The sequence below is a fragment of the Gymnodraco acuticeps genome, unplaced genomic scaffold (assembly GCF_902827175.1).
Source record: "Gymnodraco acuticeps unplaced genomic scaffold, fGymAcu1.1, whole genome shotgun sequence".
NCBI classification, from domain to species: Eukaryota; Metazoa; Chordata; class Actinopteri; order Perciformes; family Bathydraconidae; genus Gymnodraco; species Gymnodraco acuticeps.
In genome coordinates, this window is record NW_022989843.1 from 2194629 (window position 1) to 2220245 (window position 25617).

Here is a 25617-nt window from a genome sequence, read left to right on the forward strand (position 1 = left end):
AGGCAAACTCTTATAGTTATCTCAGTGCTGCGTTTGACACTGTTGACCACAGCATATTACTAGACCGACTGGAAAACTGGGTGGGACTTTCGGAAACAGTTCTAAATTGGTTTGAATCCTACCTAAAGGACAGAAACAACTTTGTTTCTATAGGTAAATACACATCTGAGTTGACAAATATGATATGTGGGGTTCCTCAAGCTCCATCTTGGGGCCTCTTCTCTTTAACATCTACATGCTACCACTGGCTCAGATAATGAAAAACAACAAAATAAGTTACCATAGCTATGCAGATGACACACAAATCTACGTAACAATTTCACCAGGAGACTATGCTCATTCAAACACTGAGTAAGTGCATTGAACAAATCAATGACTGGATGTGTCAGAACTTTCTCCAATTAAACAAAGATAAAACTGAGGTAATGGTTTTTGGAGCAAAGTCAGAACGTATAAAAGTGAGCGCTGAGCTTCAGTCTGCAATGTTCAAAACAACAGATAAAGCCAGAAATCTAGGTGTAGTCATGGACTCTGACCTGAGTTTCAACAGTCACATTAAAACAGTTACTAAATCAGCCTACTATCACCTAAAGAATATATCTAGGATTAAAAGACTAATGTCACAGCAGGATTTGGAAAAACTTGTCCATGCTTTTATCTTCAGTAGACTCGACTACTGCAATGGTGTCTTCACAGGTCTCACTAAAAAATCTATTAGGTAGCTGCAGCTGATTCAGAACGCCGCTGCTCGAGTCCTCACTAACACTAAGAAAGTGGATCACATCACTCCTGTTCTGAAGTCTTTACACTGGCTTCCTGTGTGTCAAAGAATAGATTTCAAAATACTGCTGCTGGTTTATAAAGCACTGAATGGTTTAGGCCCAAATTACATTTCTGACCTCCTGCTAAATTATGAACCATCCAGATCTCTCAGGTCTTCAGGGACTGGTCAGCTTTCTGTCCCCAGAGTCAGAACTAAACATGGTAAAGCAGCGTTCAGTTATTATGCTCCAAATATCTGGAACAAACTCCCAGAAACCTGCAGGTCCGCTGCAACTCTGACTACTTTTAAATCCAGGCTGAAGACTTTTCTTTTTGTCGCTGCTTTTAATTGAACTATTCATATCTTAGACTGCACTGTAACTTTTATCCATGTATTTTTTCTTTTAATGTTTTAAATTTAAACGTAATTAAACTCCATGACATTTATGAGAGGGACTGCTCGAAAGTAGGATATTTGGGATATCCGTCGTAGCCAGGGTTTACGATCAGTTTTTGGGTGATTTGTACTGAGGAACAAGTATCACATCACCGACGGGTGAAAAATAGTGTTTTGGTAACACGGGGTGTTCAGGTAACACTTAAAGACTTTGTTATGGAACGCAAAGCAGAGTAGGGGGCTAGTACACCCTCCTGAGGGTCCGATTGTGGATGTCATGCGAGCATAACATGGTGAAAACAATCAGTCTAAATTAACAATCGGGACGGAAATGTTCGGATTTCCAAAGGGAGGTTCTGTGAATAAATTAAAAATCAAGAACCGAAAGAATTGAACTATTCATATCTTAGACTGCACTGTAACTTTTATCTTTTAATGTTTATTTTATTAGCTTTTCTTTTTAATAACTGATTTTAAATGCCATTTTCTTAATGTCTTTCATTTTTTGTTTTTCTTTTAATGTTTCTTTTATTATCTTTTACTGTTTTTAAATGCCTTTGTCTGAATGTCTTTCATTTTAGTAAAGCACCTTGAATTGCCTGGTGCTGAAAGGTGCTATATACATAAACTTGCCTTGCCTTGCCTTGCCTTGCCTTGCCTTGCCTTGCCTTGCCTTGCCTTGCCTTGCCTTGCCTTGCCTTGCCTTGCCTTGCCTTGCCTTGCCTTGCCTTGCCTTGCCTTGCCTTGCCTTGCCTTGCCTTGCCTTGCCTTGCCTTGCCTTGCCTTGCCTTGCCTTGCCTTGCCTTGCCTTGCCTTGCCTTGCCTTGCCTTGCCTTGCCTTGCCTTGCCTTGCCTTGCCTTGCCTTGCCTTGCCTTGCCTTGCCTTGCCTTGCCTTGTTTGTGCAAGTGTGACCGCCCTCGTATGTTCCCTGAGGCTCCTCTTGCTTTTCTTTCATTATTGTTGGATTTTCTGGCTGTAAATGAATTGTGCTTGTACAGCATATTGGCATGTAAGATCTTTGTTGCCCCCTAGAAATTGAGATTGTCATGGTTTGCTACACATGAATGTCTTTATAACTGCATTTTTGTTCTACCATTGCAGGTTTTTTTCAATAATTTTCACCACCTCCTTTCAAATCTGCACCAGCATTTTCACTTTAATATTAAGAGTCACTGCTTGTTTGGAATGACTGTAATTCAAACAATGATTTCACAACCCTGGAAATGCACACAATTTCTAGACCACTTGGAAAAAACAGCGTGAACAGTAAGAGAATCATGTTATGATCCATGGCTTCAGAATAAAGTATGAATGCAGCCTTACTCGAGGAAGCGTGTGATGTAGTCTTTGGAGCAGGAGGACCAGGTGAGAGGCGAGCTGTCGTACATCAGCTGTCTGGACATGATGAACGGGTGCCTCCCCTCCAGCTCGCAGTCATTCCCCTGACCGTCATGATGGATTCCAAAGCTGTGTTCAAACACAACCAGCAAGACCAATTATGTTATTATCCGATTCCTAACAAAATAAAACATGTTTCACCAGGATTGCCTTCAGCTCTTGGACCTGCAAATACTGATTGAACCTCTGAAAAATCTTTATCTTAATAAAATGTCTACAGCGTCAATCCTCTGATTTGAAATCCACTCCAAAGTCTTACATCCCTTTTGTTTGTACATGTCCTACATCATTACCTGGGAGTCAGTGGCGAACCGTCAGGGCCTTCAAGGTATTCAGAGAATACCCTGGAACACTCAGATAAAACAAACAAAAAATCGATGTAATTATATAAATAAAATGTATATAAAATTAATAAATGAGAATCGTATCTGTGTTGTTGATCTGTAATATTACAGTGTTACGTTGATTTGTTTGTCCTTCTCGGACCATGCACTACGCATTTCAGTGGTTTTGTGTTAGAAAAGAAAGCAACCAATCAGATATTGTCCTTCAACCAAGGTATTCTACATCCTTGATAGAATGCCCTGGCCGTTGCACTGAATGAGAGCGTACGTTTGGACTGACAGTTTGATCAACCAATCATATATTGATTTGTAGCCAATGGGCGTATTCTTTCAGACTTTCCCTCGGTTCCAGGGTTTGATTGATTGATTGATTGAAAAGTTTATTAACAGCTTGTATATTGGGTACAGTACAGTACAGCTCAAAACATACAATTGTTAAGGGGATGCAGACCAGAGAAAGACTTTCGTCTTGTTTACATCAGGGTCCCCCATTTCCAATTCATCATGTCATTTAAGACATATAAGACATATTTGACATACAGATGGCTTATTTACAATTTTCATTTTAGATTTCGTTCTAATACATCCTAACCGGACATTTAAGACATACCAAGTCTACAGATATACAGTTACAGGTACAGGTACTCTAGAAGGCCCGCTAGTTAACTGGCTCGAGACAGAGGATCTAGAACGAATGCGACGAAGCAATTCATGCCGTTTTATTGTTTTTAACGTTGAAATGACAAGTGCAACAGGTGAAGATGAAGTTGTTGGGGAATTGTTGTGAGTACCCCTTTTCAAGACGACATTTCAGTGAAAAGACGGACATTATAATGCCACGGAGGGGGGGGGGGGGGGGGGGGGGGGGGGCGGCGGCGGGGGATGTGTGTGTCTACAGAAGGTCCAGTTGTGATAGCCACGGTTCGCCACTGCTGGGAGTACAAAGCAGTGAAGTTATTAAGAAAACAGAAGAGTTGTACAAAACTAATGTTCATTATCTTGATGTGATTCAACATTGGGGAGGTGGCTGCAGTTATCTTAAGAGGCAAACAAAATAAAATGTTCTTTAATAATAATAATAACTTGAATGTATATAGCGCCTTTCATAACCCCAAGGTCGCTTTACAAATAAACATAGAAGGACAAGACATAAAACATAAAAACATAAACATGTAAAACATTTACATTTACTTTCATGGAAATGCACCTCGCATCATTCTCAAGTAATCTTTTTTTAACCAAGGTCTGGTTACCAGATACTATCCAGCCCATTCACTTATAAGCAAATGTAATAAAGCTAGGATATTTGATAACGCAACTGTGTATCCCTATGGTAACCATCATACGAACGAGATTCTGTCTTTGTCACATCGCCCATTATCAGAGGTGGGAAGTAGTGGAGTACAAATACTCCGTTACTGTACTTAAGTACATTTTTCTGGTATCAGTACTTTACTCCACTACTTATTTTTCTGACAACTTTTTACTTTTACTTCTTACATTTTTAACACAAATACCTGTACTTTATACTTTATACTTGTCATTGCGTGCCTTGCATGATTTTAACACGATTCGTGTATCCTTCACTTCCTGGTCTTCTCTAAAGAAGAGGGACCAATTAAAAATGTGTCAATTTGCCGATTTTCAGCATCGAAACATTCATTAGCTAACAATGACATTATTGTTCTATTAATATAAAGTGAGGTCAGTTACTCTATAAAACAGATGGTAGCTATGGGTACTTTTTACCTAAATACATTTAGAAGCCCATACTTCTTTACTTTTACTTGAGTAAAGAAGTTCAGTCAGTACTTCTTCTTTTACCAGAGTATTTTTATACATGAGTATCTGTACTTCTACTCGAGTAAAGGATGTATGTACTTTTGCCATCTCTGCCCATTATACTTATATTGCATCACACAGCAATTAAAAATCACCTGTGGCCCATTTCATGAGCGACGGTGAAGGCGACAGGTAGTCCTGAATCCTCATTGATGTTGCAGCTGCGGTGCGGTTGACAGATCCCAGACAGGTGGGACAGACCCAGCGTCTCACAGGGCTGGTTCATCCCAGCACAGATGTCTTTCCTGGGGGGGGGGGGGGGACAGACAAAGGCAAATTATGTACATGCCAACATGAACCCCACATCAAAATATACAATGTATCCACTTTCTCTTATCTATTTGTAAAGCTGACCTAAAAATGCTTATGTGTGTGTCACTTGCCTAGTGACCAACACAGCCACGTCGTGATGAGCAGGGTGGGTGTCACTCTGGGGGTTGAGGTTTTTCTGCCAGGCACAAAAACTGGCCAAAGTGGTGTCTGCATGGTGAACGATCTTCAACTCTTTCTGTAACAAATCGCAGAGTTAGAAGCCAAAATTCTGCTCTTATTTGGCATCATTTTGATTTTTTTTCATGTCATTTAAGAAGATTATGAGAGTATTTTTGACTATAATGAAAAACATTGATTTTCCTTATTTTACAGTGAATTTAGACTATGTTTAGATTAAAGTATTCATCTACTTTAGTATGAGCATAGTACCAGCAGGACCACACGTCAATTTACATTCAATTTCATTTACCAGGTGATAACAGATATTTTGATTTATCAATGTTGTCAATGGAAGCCAATTCAGTTCTGCAAATAAGGTTTTTTGTGTGGTATTTTATTGAGCCAAACTGGATTTTGACTGTTTTCGTGATCAGTCAGGATCAAGTTTTTCCCACTCGAAGAGACACGTGGAAGTCTGATGTAATTTAAGGTGAGTAGGCCTACTTAATGTTCAATGTAGCTTGTTTCTTTAGCTGGATACTCAGAAGCTTGAACTACAGCCAAATGGAGTCTCAAACTTTACCTCACCTTATAACTACCCAGCTGAGGAATGCTTTATTGATAGGCATGAACTTTCTTGTTCCAACTTTAATATATGCATTGTGGAAGAAAAAAATATATATATTAGCATTTCTTGGAAAGTGTTACCTCTTCTCCCTGGAGTAGAATGAGGCGAACCAAGATGACGTAGATAGCATTCCCAATACTGGCATCATGAAAGATCCCTGCCACCTGTCAACATAGAATTCATTCAGCACTAAAAGTATTTCAAACGTAACAGCTGTGCAAAAACTGAGAATGGGTGAAAGCACATGTAAAGAGTAAATGCTGATTCTAACCCCTCACCATGTTCATAATGGTGAAGATGTAGGACTCCACATTATCGCTGCCATGGTATTCTATCAGCTTGGCGTCCGCCACCACCATGGTCTCCACCCACCGCTCTCTGCTGACGGAGCGCTGCGAGCGGGGCCGAGGATCCTCGCTCTGCTGCTCCCTCTCCCACTCCTCCCTCTCCCTCTCCACTTGGACAAAGTCACTGAGAGCATCTAAATTGTGGAAAACAGGGAAAAAGGCAGGTCACTTGAGGATTATCCTTGCTTGACACAGGCGCAGAAAGATTTTAAAAAAGCTACTTTTTGTACAATAACACAAACATCTGCAGTTCCACACACACACCTTGAACTCCACAGAGGCTGGGTGTCTCGTTTGGCTCAAGACTGCGTTTTGTTCTCTGGCTCTCTGTTGTAACTCTTGGATAGACAACATGAGGCTCTGGCGTCCCTACAGGATCTTCAGCAGAGTTCTGGACTGGTTCAATAAAGAAGTGTCCCTCTGGCAGGGAGAAGAAGCCTCTCTGTGGAAAATAAAAATGACAAAGATGAAGTTGCAATCAGTAGAAATGTGTAGACCTAGGCAGAGCAAGATTACTTTTCGATCACTTTGGCTAAATAAAAATCATGAATCTGATCCCAAAATCTTGCATAATGCAGCTTTAAGTCTCTTTTTAATGTCATGTTTTTTCAGACTGTGAAAACACAAAAGTTACAGCCTAGCTAGCATGCAAATCAACAACAAATCAAAAATTGTAGCATTTAAAAAAACTCCCACATTTAAAAGTCAGAGATAGAGCTTCAGCTTTCTCTTGTAAAGCCTGGTGGAAAAGCCATTCCTCAGTAGTTTCCATCAGGGTGAAATCCATCATTAGTCAACAGATCTGAATATGTTATTCTTTCTCCTTCCCCGAGGCACATTCTCTGTCTGCTGCAGTTATACAAAAGACGTTACCCTAAGTATGCCATGCATGTTCTTACTGGTGCAGACTATTCATTAGCTGATCGGTGAGTTCTGCTGGTGTACAGAGACACAAGATGTAGACGATAACACACACAAAAGGCTTCTGTCGAATGTGTTCTTTCTTGTAAACACACATATATGAATGTTTTATCTTAAAATAAATGTTTGCAAGTTCCCATCATTAAGTTGTGTGTGTGTGTGTGTGTGTGTGTGTGTGTGTGTGTGTGTGTGTGTGTGTGTGTGTGTGTGTGTGTGTGTGTGTGTGTGTGTGTGTGTGTGTGTGTGTGTGTGTGTGTGTTTCCAAACAAGCCCAGACTGTTCCCGGATGAACCCTCCCTTCTCTCCCTAAACCAACTTGCAAAAGACAGAAGACACATTTTCTCCAAGATAATTTAAAAAAGCAAATGACTTAACATGCACACATATTGATTCAAACATACCAACACAAATAATTCTTAGAACACGATTCTGCATCTTATTCTTGGATCTTTTCTCAGTGTTTTTATAGAAACCAAAGGCAGATGTGAAAAGTAAGTTCATGCAGTGCTTATAGTTTGGCCAGTTGTGGTCTCAGGGGTCTACCCTGCTGCCGGCTGCAGTTACTCACTGTTCAGCTTTCTGGGTCCTCCTGACAACTTTAATGTGTGTTTCTTGGGACACGTTTTTTAAACTACAAGTATTCAGAAGTCTGCAGAGCTCTGACTGGAGTATCCAATTGCTTTATTCACAGAGTTCAGAAAGTACAAATCTAGAAGGGCATTCCCTTTGGAAAGACTATATTACTCCACCTGTTACACTGAACCTTGTCAAATAAGACAAACTTTGTAGGATGAAACCAAGCTATCTCTGGCTTGTTTGTTCAATGAATAACCACAAGAGGAACGTGCACACAATATAAAAAGTCCATCGTTTATGTCTGAGCTTGCTTTATTTTAAAGAACCCTGATTAAACAAATTATGAAGACAGAGTTTTCCACTGACTCAAAGTGTGGCCTGCAGCCAGGGGTCCCTGAGTTGTGCTAGACTCATCCACAAAGCATGCAAGCTGATACGGTCAGCTGGGAAAGCTTCCCAACGGACTTGTGCAGAAGAAAATCAGCAGATTTCTCTGTAGCTCTGTATCTCATGCATACAATCCATTTTGCCAGGATAAACGTTCTACCAGATTAAGATTAATTGTTTGCATTTCCTTTCTACAAGCCAAAACGAATAGTAGAAGAACTTGTCATCCATGCAACAAGTCCTCCAACTCATACGACCAAATGGGTCGATTGTTTAAGCCCTTATTACGACCAAATATGTCGTTTGTTCAAGCGCTTAATACGACCTATAATTACGTTTTAAAGTTGTCGGCCTCTAGTGCTCCCGTTGAATGCAAACGTTACAGATGGTCGTTTATTCACAAATAACCCTCTCTGTAAAATCCTAAATTGTAGGATAGTTTGGCCATTAAAACGCTTTATGATTAGATTTCTAGCGAGAAGTATATATTGTACTTTTAGAATCCACGTCCAGTCGTTATGTAGGATCTATAGTTTGATAGATATTACGAAGATGATTTGAGGTTTCATCAGGAGAACGTGTATATGCGGCAAGCGTAAAGTTACGGGTTGAAAACAGTATTTCCGGTCTCGACGTTTTCATAATAAAACCAATGATCAAATGATTTAACAGTGATATCTGCAGTACTCATCCACTAAAAAACATCAGTTTATCCTAGTTAATTATACGACATTAATTGGTTTAAATTGTGTACAATGCTTTTGTGTTTTTCCCATAGGGTTTTCTCTTTCGATTCTGAGAGACACATTTCTTTTTTCAGAGGTTTTGATAGGCTAAAATCACGCCGCAATGCACGTCGGGATATGGTGTTTATGTGATATGAAATCGGAAAACATTAAAAAAAATAAAATAATACTTTATTCCGAGTGTTCTTGCTTTTCTCTTTGAAAGTCATCACATAACGGCATTGTAATACACGGTTCGGCTGCATTAAATATTACATATCTGCCGTAGATATGTATTTATAGAGCCCTGATCAGAAGACCTTTTGACAAACTGGAAGAGATGCCGCCAAAACTGAATACGTGACGTGGACCATAAAATATCAACAATTAAACAACATCTTCCATTTCTTTTCGCACAATACGTCTCCTTGCAGTATCAACACTAATTCGGCTGACTTTTATATTTGATCCAATAAGTAGATAGTCTGTATTTACACCATAACGGTGCACAGCTGATAGAAAGGGATTTTTTTGTAGTTTTTAAAGATATTACTGATTTTCTGAACTACCTTTCCAACTCCTCATGCAGTTGACTGTTACAGGTCTATAAAAGTTTATGGTACAATGCATAAGCTTCACATTGAGAGACTGAAACTGTATTTTCCTTTACCGTTCTGTTTTAATTTCACAATAAAGTGAATAGTCATATTATGTTTGATATTATTATGTGTTATTAACTAGACCACTGGTCTTAACCGTACCTCCTAGTGGTTAAAGCACGTTATTGAATTTAGTTGTTGAATAAGTTTAATTTTTATGAAAACATTTCAATATTAAGAGTAGCCTACATACAAAATAGGGGTCAATGATAGAAATATAGAATAGAAAATATCAAGAAGATACTGTGATCTCTACAATAAAACAGTTTAGTGCAGGACGTCCAAAGATATTAACAGGAGGATGTGCAAAACAGACAAACTGATAAGGCTGAATTTTACTCAGGTGTAACGAAAGTCTGATTTAAGGGTTGTTTATATTTCACATCATTAATCAGAATCTGCAAAGTAACAAAAATAAATGTAGTAGAGTAAAAATACCAGGTTGACCTCTGAATTGTAGTGGAGTATAACAAAGTAGTACATGCTGCTGTAACAAAAACATTTCCCAACTTGGGATCAATAAAGTATCTTATCTTAAGATGATCGATGGCTACTGCCATATTTGCTAAATGTGCATCTGAACCTTGACAAGTGCATGTTTCAGGCTTATCAATTAACAACAGGAGGGGTCACAGACATAAGACCAGCTGTTAAATAAAGCTCTTCTGACCTTAGCTGTCATGTGGGTATATTAATGCTGCCCATTATGGGCACAAGCTATTTTCACCCATGTATTAATGATATGTTTTAAATTTGATAACACCAATGTGTTTCGTATCCCCTAAACCTCCAGGGATGTATACAGTTTAATACTGGCAACTTCTAATTGTGGGAAATACGAAAACGTCTTATAAAACTACAATTCCCAGTAGAGACGTGCCATAGAACATATTGCGAAACACACAATAGCCAGCATGTGTAATTCTGGGGGGGAGGGCTGGGCTGGACCCGTCCAAGTCCAGTTTTGGATAGTCTGGCGTGGTTCCATTCCATTTCAAAGAGCTGTTTGACATTCGGCGTAACCTTGTCGCACTGCCACTCCAACATCCAATCACAGAGCTTGAGGGCTAATCACGGGGTTTGTAAAGCAAGGCGGATGTTGTAGTCCCAAACGATAGCTGGGGATTCTGGGTAGTGTAGTGCCTTCGGAAACTCTGGAGTGTCTAAACTCCGAAAAAACTATTTGTTTTTCCGAATCGAAGGTTAAAAACACAAAAGCATTGTACACAATTTAAACCAATCAATATTGTGTAATTAACAAGGATAAACTGATGTTTTTTAGTGGATGAGTAATGGAGATATCACTGTGTAATCATTTGACAGTGTGGGGAATACTTCCGGTTTTATTATGAAAACTTCGAGACCGGAAATACTGTTTTCACCCATGCTAACTTTACATATACAGTACACGTTCTCCTGGCGAGACCTCAAATTATCTTCGTATATCTATCAAACTGTAGATCCTACACATCCACTGGACGTAGATTATAAAAGTACAATATACACTTCTCGCTAGAAATCTAATAAAAAAGCATTTTAATGGCCAAGCTATTCCACAATTTAGGATTTTCCAGAGGGTAATTTGTGAATAAACGACCCTCCGGAGCGTTTGCAATCGACAGGAGCATGTTGTTTCTTACACGGCCACTAGAGGTGCTACACTTGAAAACGTGACCCTGGGTCGTATTTAGCTGCTGAACAATCGACCTATATGGTCGTTTTTTGTAGGAGGACAGGCTGCATCCATATAAGGGTGGATGCTTGTTGCTCTCTGTTATCGTGCCTCCCTGCCGTCTCCTATATGTTTTCCTGAGTGTTAAACTTCTAATCGAGCTGCGAGAAGCAGGTGGTGGTGTGCAGAGCAACCAGGAAGGAATGCTACGGAGAGGCCCATCTAAACATTCAGACCAATGCTCTGCGTGATCTGTATGATCTGCATACCAAATGCAGTCCTGCTGTGCAACGCAGCCTACAAGGCTCTGCTTGTGCACTCTCTTGGTTATGGTGTTACTTGCGATCCTTAGATGACCATGTACAGATCCTGTGTGATGCCTGTGTTCAACAATCAAAGACAACTTCAAAGGATACCAACTAGGACTTTGTTTTCCATTTAAAAATAGAGGATTGGATTGGATTGAATGGTAATGCTCTGACAACTCATTCTGCATTGGACTGCCATTCACTTTCACCACCTCTTGCCCTTCTCCCCCTCCTCTCCATGAATCCCTCTCCTCTCACCTAGAGGAAGCGTGTTGGGTGTGAGGTGCCAGAGCCAGGGGAGGTTACCATAACACAGGTCTGTGTTCCAAATAGATGGCCATGTGGAACTGCTTTACTTCCGTTTCCTGCTTCTGTGGGTTTTGTAGTGCTGGCCAACTGGGTCTGGAATAAAGTCTCTGCTGTTACACAGCCTGTGGCCTCAGCAGGGATTAGTGGGACCCAGGGAGAGGTGGGGGGGGGGGGGGGGGGGGTAGATGATACTCATTACTGCAATATGATTAATCACAACTATTTTCTAAACTTGCATCTATTCCACCACAACTCATTCTTGTTAATTACTGGTTTCACTGCCTACAGTTTAATTTGTTTTACTTCACAAGACAATTGTGCCCGTGGGCTAATTTCTTACCTCCTCAGAGGTCAAAGACGTTATCCTTTTTCATCTGCATAGTACGAAATATGCATTTAAGTAGGGAAAATACCACTTCAACAGGTCTGAACTTGCATGATCTTTGTGCTGTGCCTCAGGGATTACCAAAGACTACGCTGAGAAATCTTTGTCCTTTCCTGAATTGAAAGTTTTCCCTCGGGAACAAAAAAGTAACAGCGGCCCCCATCAAATGACTCAACTTCATAGTTTGACATGTACAGAGAATAGTAAAGGTGAACTTCGTCAGGTCATAATCACCTGTAAAGTATATACGGCACACTGCAGCACAGCTCTATTTGTTGAGGCAATGTTTCTCAACCAGCAGTGGTAGTTTAAGTGCTGTGATTGAAGTTGTAAAGCCCATATTGAGGCTTTCAAAAGTCATAATCCTTCACCTGCTCTGTACCGGTCGCAATTATTTTTGTTTAGTCCACCAAACACAGCCAGGTGACAGATCAGGAGTCAGGACAACCAGCCTGCTACTAAACGCATGTACACAGCTGCTTCCTGACAAGTCTGCAAACATATCACTAAGTCATTTGCTTCACCAACAAAGGCAAGGGCAATTTAAATATGAGACTTTAATCGTGTTGATCAACGCAAGAGGTACTTAGCAGTGCACTATTGAAGCCATCTTTAACTAATTATCCATGTTTTTGAGATTAAACAATAAGTAGATTTGTCTATTAGTATATCAATGCAAATATCATTCTCATTTCAATCATTTTTCAAGCAAATTGTCAAGAAATTGCTGGGCTCTGCTTATTTAAATTGTAGATTTGCTGATGTTTTTTGTCCTTTATAAAAGTTGATTGAACATATAAGACAATTACAAAACAAGTAATTTCATTTTTGTTCCTTATGTTTGTTTAAAGCCTTAAGTAACTCCAGGCTAGTGCAACATAAACAAAATATTATCATGAATCTATTTTTTGAAGTAGTCCATCTCTATCTGTCTCCTGAGGGGGGAATGACCTCCACAGCAGCTGGCAGGGTTTCCCTCCCACATCTGCATGGCCGAGCCTCATGTTTAGTGGTCTCTCTCTGTGGTTTAAGCTGCAGTAAACCTTCTTCTACAGAGCAGAAAATCAGTGTAATACATCATGGTGGTTTCCCATGTAGGTTGGAGAGAAGGGACACACTGGAGCATTTAGGATTGCGGATATAAATCCTCTCAATGCGGTAGGTTGTCGATAATTGGAATTTAGAGTGACATAACACACTTTTCTAATGATATGCATTTACAGGATTTGGCAGGAAGAAGCAGTGCAACCCACACAAACATAACAGAGGAGGAGGCAAGACCCTGCAGGAGAGGCATTCCTGCTGTGACAAAATCAAACACGAACACCAAAGCCTTCTTCATGACTAAAACTGACACATCCCATTTTTTCTGAGGAGGAAGTTCTTCCCTTTTCACAACCTCATCCAATTTGGGGTGCTATATGGGGAAGAGTGTATTTCAACTCTTATTTGGACATTAAAGGTCTAAAATACTCATAGTCTGTGCACCATACATTTCTCCAGAATTGGTCGTGTCTTCTAATAATCAAAACGTTTCATATGCTCAGCTGCTCCTTTGTCTATCTGCTGACCAGCTGTTTTCTCTTCTTTGTAGTTGAACTTCTTTTTTGATTAAAAACATTTCAGTCAAAGTTATAAAGCACAGATTCTCTGAACAAAACATATGGCCCTATTTCTGGTCTCTCCATCTGTCAGACCGTATTGTTCCAGTCTGTAAAGAAATTGCCAAAATCTATTACTGAAGCTCTATCTCAACAGAGAACAAAGTAACACTGCACGTCCAAGGGGGGCTGCAGAGTGAAATTAATCAATGAATTAGTGAGGGTGAAAGTACAGAGGGAAACATCAGAGGACAAAGAAGACAGAAAGGGTCTTATGGTTGGCCGAGAAGCAGTAGCCGTCAGTGGGTCTGCAGCACAGTCGTTCTGCAAATACTGTCAGGAAGTCTTTGAAGGGCAAACTAACACACAGGGCACTGTCAGATGGAAGGGTTTGCTCAACAGAATATGAGTGCCTAAACCACATACCAGCTTCCCCAGAGTGATGCCCCCTTTCTCCTGTGTATTAAAGAACCTGCCTGTCAAAAGAAACTAGATTTTGTCAGTGGAGGGTGAAGGACTCTTAAAGTGGATCATAGGACTCAAATTGATGAATGAGATGGAGGTTTAAAAATCTGTTTCCCTTGATATGCATGTCAGACAGTGTGGTTCCTTACCAATCCTTTACATGTGCTGATGGCAGCAGTTCCCCACACATCGGGGGCTTCCACTGTGCCGAGGAGGTAGCAGGAGTTCCTGTCAGCGCCACGATGCTCAGTGCTGTTAGCACTGCCGTTCCTCCTCTCCAGGATGTAGCCACTTGAAACCAGGTGATTGTTAGCAGTCAAATTAAACATTAAAGCGCGACCCTTGTAGTTGACCTTGTAGTAAACCTGTCCCTCCAAACCAAGGGGTCGCAGGTCACGCCTGACTCGCCCACCTTTGAAGTGGTGAGCCAGAGAGTGGGAGAGGAACTCTCCATCAGCTGTGGTTTTCACTGGGTGAACAGTGGATAGATCTGACTCTGACAACTGACCTGCAGAATAAAATGTAACACAATAGAAATCAGTTGTGATGCATTAATTTGTACCTGTAATGCTTACTGTTATTCATGTGCACTAAACCATGCATATTTCTACAGTCATGATGAATGCATTATACATGCACATAAGTGCAGGTTCAATAACAACTGCATCACACTGACCTTGTTCTGCAAACAGGGAGAAGAGTCCGCCAGAGTCGGAGAGCTCTATGTGGCTGGCTGCCAGAATGAAAACAAAGTGTAGCAGAAAAAGAACCGGGCACTCTTGCAAACATCGCATATTTCATGTAACCAAACTCAAACCACTGCAAAAGAGTCCTGTGCACTGTGGTTCCAGTGGCTTGAGAGGCGACCACTTCGATCCTGCGCTGTCCTGTGTCATGACATGGACACGTTCAGAAATCTCCCCTCGCGAAGGCAGACAAGCACCGAGCAAGACTGGGAGCCGGATCGAGGTTTGAAGAGGGAGAAAGCTCCAGCTCTGCGGGAGGAGAGGAGGGGAGGAGTTTTCTCGGGGCCAGTGTCTACTTTCCTTTGCAGGAGCGAGGGGGAGCGAGGAGGAGGAAGCTCCATTGATCTGGATGAAGCAGCATGCTCTGTCATGTGTCGAGACTTGCACCAAATCCTGCACCAGCGGCGCATCATTAACGCGAGGCAATTTACTGCCACTTATAAAATAAATCTGGAGCAAATTACGTCGGACTTGTGGGTGCCAAGAAGGAGAAGTATAGTTTTGCCTACATTAGTGTTAGTCACATTTTCAAGAAATATCAGCGGTAAAAAGTGAAACAGTTTTGTCCGAAGTTTTCAAATTAGCCTCATAAAATGTCTAAATATCCCACGTAACATTCCTCAGTCTTCATTCCTCAGTCAAAATTACATATCTATACTGTTGGCTGATATATATAAGATATATAATTTATATAATTTTTAAGATATATATAGATATGTAATTTGTTTTGAATTACATATCTTATATCAGCCATGATAATAAATACTTGTCATTCAGAAACCAACACTTACAAACAGAAATTAAAATAAATGCTTAATATTGACATTGTTTCTTTAGTAGATGCACAGTAATTTAATTGTATACTAACTAAACTTCCATAACTTTTAGTGATTTAGAGTCTGGGGCATGGAAGGTTGGGGAAATATAGCAAAACCCTAAAAAAAAAGATATTTCATCTGCATTTTTGCATACTATACTAAATATTAGATTATTTGGTGTGAGGTCTCTTAATTCCGTGAAGAACAAACCACATGCATTCTTATGTTTTATTTAGAATTAAGGACAAATATTGTTGCTTCTGTAGCTTTTAAACAATGATGTCTATATTGACATGCATCAGTTTGTATCAACCAGGAATTGTTTCCAGTGTGCAGGATTGTAATGGATTCAAGAAAGCTCGATGCGAAGAAGACCTTCACACTTAAATATATGCATGGCTTTACTTCCAGCTTCCATTGAGTTCCACTGTAAAAGTGGACAAACATGTCTGATGTTAGTTGTGCACTGTAGAATAGCCCAATGAATTATTATTTATTATTTCCAGGGAACATTAAAGCTCCTGAAGATCACAGCATAATGTAGCTCAGGGTGAAAGGCTTTTTCTGGGGCGTATCCTCTGAAAGTTGAAACCCCTTTCAGAAAATACTGCTGCTTCAGGTGTCTAACATTTATCCCTCGAGCAAAATCATCTGTGATTAAGTGGTTACTGAGACATGACGCATTCATTCCCTCATTTTTGTGGTGCATGGGAGACACAAAGGCAGATAATGCAGGGGACTCATTAAACTGTGGAGTTTAAAGGGCATTGAAGATATAGTTGTTAATAACAATTCCAAACAATCCCTCAGGAATGTTTTTGGAGTAGAGAGGAGATAATTGATGAGAATGAAGACCTCCCCTTAAAATAACTGAGTAAACCACTGTTCCCCACAGATAATGACTATTGATCTCAGTCCACCACCAGCAACACTAATGGGCCACATTGGGGTGTTCCTCTTATGTGGACCCAATAAAACCGCCATGCAACAGAAGCTGTATTGTACAAACTGTTGTGTATGTTGAAGTTTTAAGATAACACATGTTAGAACTAACAAGCACAGCCTCACTGGAGCAGCACACCCTAACATTAGAGGACAAATAGTGTGTTGTTGGCTCCTGTTTTAACACACATCTGGAATGTCTGTATCTGGTGTGAAATTACAAGCCTGGCAATTATCAGAATTGATCAACAGAAATAACACTAAATTAATTACTGGTAATTGCAATTTTTTTTGCTAAAAGTGAAACAAGGAAAACAATTTCAGACATGAATCGCATTATTGCATTGCATATATTTTGGCTTATATCCCTTTATGTTACTGCGATAGACAGACAGACCGCTTTCTTCATACAAATGCATTTGCCAAGTGCCTTGTTATCATTCTCACAGACATTACTCTAACTGACCCCCTGAAGTCTCCTGTTACAGTAATGTGCAACAGACTGTGAAATATCTGAACCTGGAAAATAATCAGGACCTTATGTTAGTCTTAGGTGGGAGAGAAAAGCTTTTATACAGGGAGAGCGTGTGGCTACATTCCTCATCAAGGTTTTTTCTGTGTTGTGCTGTCAGACAAGTTTGTAGCACTACATACAGTAATACTAGCAAGCTGAGTTTTTAAAATATGCTCTCAAATGACAAAAGAAACTGAAAATCCCTATATCCTTATCCATTAAAGTTAATGCGTAACCTGCAACATAAACATGCTTTCACCGAAACAAAGTTGACCTCACTAATGGAATTAGTATTAATTCTGCGATTCAGGAATGAACCAACTAGCTTAGATTTGGTTTTATTTTCTTGTATTTTATTATGACATTTTGTGTTCTTGTATTTACACTTTATCTTTATCAAAATCTCTTTTGTACAAATGGCCTTAATACAGCAAAATACTAACTATGATTACAAAAAAAACAACTCAGCCAAGCACAAACTCTATAGAAACAATTTGAAAATAAAATTTGAACTGTATTTTCCCACACTCATGAACAATGAGCCACGTGTCTGCACTTCTCCAGTTGTCCACAGGAGGCGCTGCTCTGTGAACTTTGTTCTAGTCATAAATGGGCGTGTTTACTCCTGCTGCTCAGTCCTTTGAGTTACTCCTCGGGAAGGAAGGGCATGGACTGAACTCTGACAGGTAAAATGAGCCGATGTAAGTTTTGTAAAGGCTTTTGAAAACATGAACAACTCGGTCTTATAGAGTCTTGTAGTTTAATAATAGAGGGGTCCTGTCATAGTTTGGTTATTTATGGATTTGTTTACCTTCGCAGGATTACATTACATGTGATAGTGATCGTCAGTGATCGTCAGAGTGTGTGTGTGTGTGTGTGTGTGTGCGTGCGTTTGCGCGCGTGTGTTTACTCCTGATTAAATTAACTATGAGTGTATGATGAGTGATATTAGTTTTGTGGGCATGTCATTGTGATTCTTGTTGACCTTCTTAGTGTGACAAGTGATTGTATAAATGATATATCTATCTTATTTGGGTGACTATGGTGAACTTATATGACTAAAATAAACACCCTTTTCTCCACATACAGGACTGCCTTCTGAGCCACAGGCTGTTCTTGTTCCTCAGGGAATCAGGTGGACATGGAGGACTTCTGGGTATTTGCCCTTTGGGCACTAAAGACTTGGCTGTGCCTCCTCATCGGCCTCATCATGGTCCCTGCCATGTTTGGCTTCTCACTGGGCATCTCTGAGGCCTACATGAACATCCTGGTGAAAACCTTAGAGGTACTGTTGTTTTTGTGTTTCTCACAGATGTACATGCCTTAGGCTATGCAGATACCATAAATGTCTCCTGTCTGTGTGTCCTCTACAGTGGGCCACTCTGAACATACAGAAAGTCACAGATGAACGAACACTCAAACCATCTGCATCTAATGGTGAGTAGAAAACTGCATGATCAAAATTACTTGTGGTAAGGACACTTCCAAAGAAGATCATTGTCAAATCCTTTATTGTGAAAGATTGGACTACAGTGACTATAGTATTGCGTTTCAGTGCTGGATTTCGTAAGATACTTTGCTACAAGTCTGATCATGCATGTTGCAATGATACTGCCTAGTTTAAAAGAGTAATGATTCGTCTTTGCAGCTAAGAGTGATTTTGAATACGGATGCATTGTTTTAGTGATGATAGCCCTGTGCTGTAACCTTTTAATGGCAGATTTAAGTTATTTTATTTTTATCTATAGGACTATGTCTGGCATCAAAAATCACAAACTTACACCTATCTCACAAGACTTAACTCATTGTCATTCAATGAGCGGCACAGGAGGGTCCCTCGCTGTAACACATAAAGACGTAAAAGTAATGTCAGCAAAATGTGGCCACTGCAAAGTCCAAAGTATGTCAGCATTGCATTTAAATGTGGAATATACATATAAGAACTTTAAAGTGCTTCATAAGCAGCGATAAGACAGACATCATTCTGAAATATTGGAAACAAAGTTTGTTTCTCCGGGTTTTGGACTTTGCCTGCAGTACTATCAGCTAAATGGATTAGGTAGAGGCCACTTCCTTACTGTTCTGTGAGCTGTTGGTGGATAGTGTCAGATCCCTGCTCTTTGAACAGCTCTCTCGTAATATAATTTGTATTTCAGTAGGTGTAGGTTTAAGGTAGACTGTTAGACATTTAAGGTGAACTTTCTTGCAGAGTCCTGCATTAATGACGAATCAAATCAAATCAAAATCAAATCAAGTTTTATGTATATAGCACATTTATAAACGATTTTTGGTCGAGCCAAAGTGCTGTACATATAATAAAATAGCCTACAGTAGAGACACTTTACAGCAAAAACAACAGCACAGATTGTTCAGAATATCAGTATGAGAAAATGGCTCTTACTGTATCAGTGCAGTTTATTCAATGTGGAAATTGGCAGATTCCTCTGCTGCGTTCTGCCAAATGACATATGTTGTAGTTATTAGATAAAGCATGCTGATATTTATCTTCATCTTTTCTCTTTTCTCTCTGAAGTGAACATCTCAGAATGGTTTCGTGCTCTGATTCAATATGTCCATTTACATTCGATTTTATTTTGTATATCATTGACTGAAACCATTTAATCTTCTGGCTCGATCAACACAATCTGTAAAGATATGCCTTATCTTTCATGCTGCTGAAGTGTTCTATTAGATGATTGTGTGTGTGTGTGTGTGTGTGTGTGTGTGTGTGTGTGTGTGTGTGTGTGTGTGTGTGTGTGTGTGTGTGTGTGTGTGTGTGTGTGTGTGTGTGTGTGTGTGTGTGTGTGTGTGTGTGTGTGTGTGTGGTGTGTGTGTGTGTGTGTGGTGTGGTGTGTGTGTGTGTGTGTGTGTGGTGTGTGTGTGTGTGTGTGTGTGTGTGTGTGTGTGTGTTGTGTGTGTGTGTGTGTGTGTGTGTGTGTGTGTGTGTGTGTGTGTGTGTGTGTGTGTGTGTGGTGTGTGTGTGTGTGTGTGTGTGTGTGTGTGTGTGTGTGTGTGTGTGTGGTGTGTGTGTGTGTGTGTGTGTGTGGTGTGTGTGTGTGTGTGTGTGTGTGTGTGTGTGTGTGTGGTGTGTGTGTGTGTGTGTGTGTGTGTGTGTGTGTGTTGTTGTTTGTGTGTGTTGTTAGGTCTCATCCAGAGGGAGGATGGCTCTATGGAGAAAGAGTTGGAGGAACTCAGAAGCAGTCGCCCCAAACCACTGGTGGGCGGTGACTTTGCACTTAGTGACTGTTTCTATTTCGCACGAAAAGGAATTGAGAGCATTGTAGAGGATGAGGTAACTTTATTTGCAATACCACCATTTTTTTTCTAAATATCTTGCCTTGTTGCTGTAGTCAGATTTCTTTTTTTATTTCACTCAACTCCAAATATAGGTGACACAGCGGTTCACTTCAGAGGAGCTGGTGTCGTGGAACTTACTGACTCGCACCAACAACGATTTCCAGTACATCAGTCTGAAGCTGACGCTGGTCTATGGCATCGGCATCTTTGTGAGATACTGCATCCTCGCCCCACTTAGGTACACAGATGCTAAGTCCAGTCCCCTTGCTGCAAAATGAAGTTCTCAGACACAAATGTAGTGTTTTCAAATTTCAGTGAAGTCAAACTGGCAAAATCATAAAAATGACATATTTGTATCTTTTTTTTAGTTCAAAGTTTCACCAATTTTTTCCAGACATTGTTGATACTTTCAAACCACAACAACCTGCTATCAGACAATGGTTATTGTACTCATGCAAATACTGACAAATATTTTAGTTTTAATATTATATGTATGGGTTTTTATTTGACATGCTGAACATTTGATGAATCAACGTGCTCCACTTTCTCCAGGATAACTCTGGCTTTCATCGGCCTCTCCTGGTTGGTCATAGGAACATCTGCAGTTGGATTACTTCCAAATTGGAGGTGACTACAAACAATCATTGTATTCCATATTTAGATATTTTTTTCGACTGGATATGGTTCCTCCTTCCTTTGTGCTTCCCTGTGTACGTCTGTGTTTCCAGGATGAAGTTCTGGCTCAGTGAATGGGTGCATGTGATGTGCTACAGGATCTGTGCTCGAGGACTTTCTGCCACAATCCGCTATCACAACAGGTAAACAAGCCTCCATCTTAACCTTTCTAACAATCAGGAATATAATTTGACTCTGACCTCATGTCTTCACCTCCCAACAACAGGGAAAACAAACCACAAAAAGGAGGAATCTGTGTGGCCAATCACACCTCTCCTATTGACATAGTGATTCTCTGCAACGATGGGTGTTATGCTATGGTAAAAAAAAAGATCTTTCATGTTGAGATTTCTATATTGGTAGGTAATCTGTCATTCTACATCAAGACATGCTGCCATAACTGTCCTAATGTGTCCATCAGGTGGGTCAGGTGCATGGAGGTTTGATAGGAGTCCTCCAGAGAGCCATGGTGAGGTCGTGTCCTCATGTCTGGTTTGAGAGGGCAGAGATGAAGGATCGCCACCTAGTGACCAAAAGGTGAACTTACTCCTTCACTCCAGCATTTTTTCTCTGGCTTGTCACTGCATGTCTTTCCGCCTGTATTTTCTCTCCGTGGCTGCTTTGGCATTTTCCTGGCAGTGAAATTATCTAGAGTTCCTGTATCTCTTCCAAGCAACAACAGGTTTTGGAAAGTTGCTACTCAAGAGTGACTCATTCAGTTTGGAATCCAGGATCTCATACTACCACTGCTACACACATAATATGCAGATATATTTCTAGTCAGGAGATGGTTTCCATTACCTCTTTGTGTTGTTTCCAGGTTGACAGACCATGTGAATGACAAGGAAAAGCTCCCCATATTGATATTTCCAGAGGGTAAGTTTGACCATGTGGAATGATGGAGTTACTCTATCCACAGCGGTTTTATGGTTGTCCTTGTATCATCAAAGATAAGATTCGATAGCTCTTGATATTTTATACCAGTCTGGCCACTCAGTGGTGACTAATGATGAGCTATTTCATGTGGGTTTGGACAAAGCTTCACACAACTCTGTCCCCTTTTATCTCCCAATGTCTGGCTTCCACAGGAACCTGTGTAAACAACACATCTGTCATGATGTTTAAGAAGGGAAGCTTTGAAATTGGAGCGACTATATATCCAGTGGCTATCAAGGTACTTTAATCCTGTCTCTCAATAAAGCCCCATTACTCATCCAGATATGTGTGGCCTACTGGCTCACATGCTTTAAAGTTATGCATTGCACTTCTTTATTTTATGTTTTTACTTTTCGTAGTACGACCCAAATGTTGGAGATGCTTTCTGGAACAGTTCCAAGCATAGCATGGTCAACTATCTGCTGAGGATGATGACCAGCTGGGCCCTCGTCTGTAATGTCTGGTACCTGCCCGTAATGCATCAACAGGTGTGTATGTCCCCAAGCACGTGAGCACATGCATGCAAAGAGCCATGTGTACAGCCTATATGTGTCACTCCACATGTACACACACACACACACACACACACACACACACACACACACACACACACACACACACACACACACACACACACACACACACACAGTGCAGTATATTGAATTTGTTTTAATTTCAACATGGCAGGAGGGGGAAGACGCTGTGCAGTTTGCCAACAGAGTGAAGTCGGCCATTGCTCGACGGGGAGGACTCGTAGATTTACAGTGGTAAGATTTTAACCTTTTTACTTCTTTTAAATTTGAACCTTTTTTACTTCTTCAGTTGATTGTTATTTCTTCATTCTAGAGTATTTAACATCTGTTTTTCTGTAAATGAAGTCTATGTCAGGACTTTATCTGTGAATGCAAATAGTGCTTAAACACACATCTACAGCAAGAACAAATCTTGAATGAAAATATAAAAATATGTTTTTAACCTCTGACCTGTAGTGCTTTTTGTCAATCTAGATTATTTTGATATGAGGTGTTAAAGATTTAAACAGTAGAGATGCATACCTTCTCACTATTTTTGTTAATGTAGATAGCACTCTGTTTGTGGTGTTGACTAATACATTTGAAAAAATCAAGACCCACTTAGATGAATATAATCAGCATACTTTATTCTGAGCAGTATGTAGGAACTATTATTCTCTCTACCAAACTACAGCTGCCAAATGTACCACCTTCATGACGCTTCTGCATGTAATTCAGTGATAAGGAAAAAAGTTCATAGATAAAACTACTCTACTACTAAAAGCAAGGACTGTAGATAACAGGGTCATGATCTCTGGAAAGAGACTTTACTGTTGACTTGTGCAAATGTATTTATTTGGCACTGAACTTCACAAGTGCCATTATGTTGAAGATGAGGCAGACATCTCCACAGATGATATCCCCAGTACTAAGGAACTCCTAACAATCTAGATCGATAGCACTAAAGGTCAGATGTTTATATTTAATATATATAAATAGTTTGATTCGATTTGAGTGAACTGTCCCTTTTTTAAGTTATAAATTAAGCTAATAGCTTTTTTTAAATGGTTTCAAAATAAATGTGTAACATTTTTGCAAAAGATTGCCAAATATATATATATATGTAAAAGAAAATATAAATTATTTAGATTAACCATGATATTCGTTGACATGGAGCAGATGTGTTTAAATGATAAGCACCACTCTCAGCTTGTCTTGATCCCACCTGTCTGCCTCTGTCTGCAGGGATGGAGGTCTGAAGAGATCGCAGCCCAAGGTGTGGTTCAAAGAGGAGCAGCAGAAGCAGTACAGCAGCATGGTGGTGGGGGACGACAGCAGCAGCCACAGTGACTGACCCCCCCCCCCCCCCCCCCAGTACGCTGTAATAATCCCTGCCATGTGGAGAATATACGCTGGAAACGGGCATCTCTCTCCTCTCGCATGTCCCCATGAGCTCGGCCTGATCCTGCCAATTACAGCAGGACAGGTACCTCACTCAGTGATTCACAAAGTGCAATATGGAGCTTTTATGAGGCACAGACTGTGGCTCTGATAAAGTGAGAAGCTCTTTATTTTTTACTGCTGCTGAAAAAACATTAGCTTCTCTTGTGATTGAATGCTGAGGAAATGCTCTGAATGAAATGGGTGATTATAAACAAGACGATGGTGAGAACAACTGGGTTCATGGATGTCTCCATCAGTAGACTTATTCATGAGCTGTTCCATTTTTTTTTTTTAAAGATAACTTTTAGTTTACAAGTTTGTGTGATTTATAAAATCACAAAATAACCTGTAGGAACTGTGTGGTTTTACTGTTGTATAGCATGACATGTCATACTATTGAATACAGCAGATGTGGAGAGCTAAATACAAGAGATAATGCTTTTATGTATTTAGGTCTTACTGTAACATAATTAACACTGATAGACACTTTTACCATAGATATTGTTCATTCAATTCAACGCTGATACACTGATATGTTATAGTTGTGCAAAAAGAAAACGTATTCTGTGGTTTTGGTACCCTTTGACCCCTCACCCTTTTTTCACAGTGCAGTAAAGGCAAAGTAGGGACACGAGACACATGGGTTTGGCACATAAATAATACATGCATGAGGGTGAAGGATAGTTCATTAAAAGTCCACATGAGATGGGATGGCTTTAAAGGAGAACACACAGCGGAGACTTTTTGGATCTCTCTTCACTGGGTAATGTTCCTGAAGTGGTCTCCTCCTCTCTGCTGCTATTTTTCTGGGAGTTCTCTTCTTTGGCTCCTGAAAAAAAGTGTTTGAAAAAAAGTTTACTCACAGTAACTTTTCTGATATTTCTATTGTTTTATCTTGTCAGCGTTCTCACCATTATTTTTCTCACTATCAGTTTCCTCAGCATCATTTTCATTATCACTGGGCTCAGGGTTTTCCTGTGTAAAAACAAATATGAGTTAATCATCAGTTAGTCACAGTTAATTGTGTCTCACTGCCCCCCAAACTCTACTTGATAACAATACTCACATGAAACGCGTGTCTTTTGATTTTCTTTCTCTCTTTGAGTTGGTAATATCTGGAATGATCAAGGATGACAATAAGTTTACATGCGATTGCCAAGAAACTAAGCTGATACTAATTTATTTACATTAGTGTGTTTTGGAGAACAGTGCCTTTTTTTACATTTGACTTCCTGACTCTTTCTTTAGACAAACAGCCAAGAGAAACAAATGGTACTGTGAAATATTTATGAGTCTGATTAGTGCCTCACATCTGTCTTCCTCTGTGCAGTTCAAATGACGACCAGGTGTCTGTTGATTCAGACCAGCAGTTTTTAAAGTAAGATGCTTTTATCTCTTAGCAATAAAAAGCCAATAAAGATGCTACGTGGCAAATCTCTTCTGGTTTTATCTCAATTATTAAAATGGTTTCTACAATCAGAACAACCCCCGCTTTCACAATCTGTTCTTACACCATCTTGTGTTTATTGTAGGCAATGATTTTACATTTAGACAGCTGGTCAGTTATGTTATTTT

At 40.0% G+C, this 25617-nt stretch overlaps 2 protein-coding genes across 3 annotated transcripts in view; one reads left to right on the top strand and one right to left on the bottom strand.

The window, feature by feature from the left end:
• adamts12 (ADAM metallopeptidase with thrombospondin type 1 motif, 12) overlaps window positions 1-15139 on the bottom strand; it is a 36278-nt gene extending 21139 nt beyond the window's left edge. The window contains exons 1-8 of the mRNA XM_034238335.1: window positions 14836-15139; window positions 14309-14667; window positions 6416-6593; window positions 6083-6285; window positions 5885-5968; window positions 5128-5252; window positions 4840-4989; window positions 2484-2627 (exon numbers count right to left, since the gene is read on the bottom strand). Coding sequence (XP_034094226.1) covers window positions 2484-2627; window positions 4840-4989; window positions 5128-5252; window positions 5885-5968; window positions 6083-6285; window positions 6416-6593; window positions 14309-14667; window positions 14836-14953 — 1361 coding nt within the window. The 5' untranslated portion in view covers window positions 14954-15139. The remainder of the gene's footprint in view (window positions 1-2483; window positions 2628-4839; window positions 4990-5127; window positions 5253-5884; window positions 5969-6082; window positions 6286-6415; window positions 6594-14308; window positions 14668-14835) is intronic.
• Window positions 15140-17743: 2604 nt separating this feature from the next.
• On the top strand, window positions 17744-25524 carry agpat9l (1-acylglycerol-3-phosphate O-acyltransferase 9, like). 2 transcript variants are annotated; one of them, XM_034237097.1, is made up of 14 exons: window positions 17744-17865; window positions 18269-18464; window positions 18553-18616; window positions 20323-20471; window positions 20569-20714; window positions 21029-21103; window positions 21205-21294; window positions 21378-21471; window positions 21573-21688; window positions 21972-22027; window positions 22240-22325; window positions 22447-22575; window positions 22775-22854; window positions 23845-25524. In XM_034237097.1, exons 2-14 carry the CDS (start codon window positions 18321-18323, stop codon window positions 23951-23953), a joined length of 1338 nt encoding a protein of 445 aa, XP_034092988.1. In that variant the 5' UTR covers window positions 17744-17865; window positions 18269-18320; the 3' UTR covers window positions 23954-25524. The 2 variants fall into 2 exon arrangements, with proteins under 2 accessions (XP_034092988.1, XP_034092995.1); XM_034237104.1 differs by having other exon boundaries at window positions 17776-17880.
• The last annotated feature ends 93 nt before the right edge of the window (window positions 25525-25617 follow it).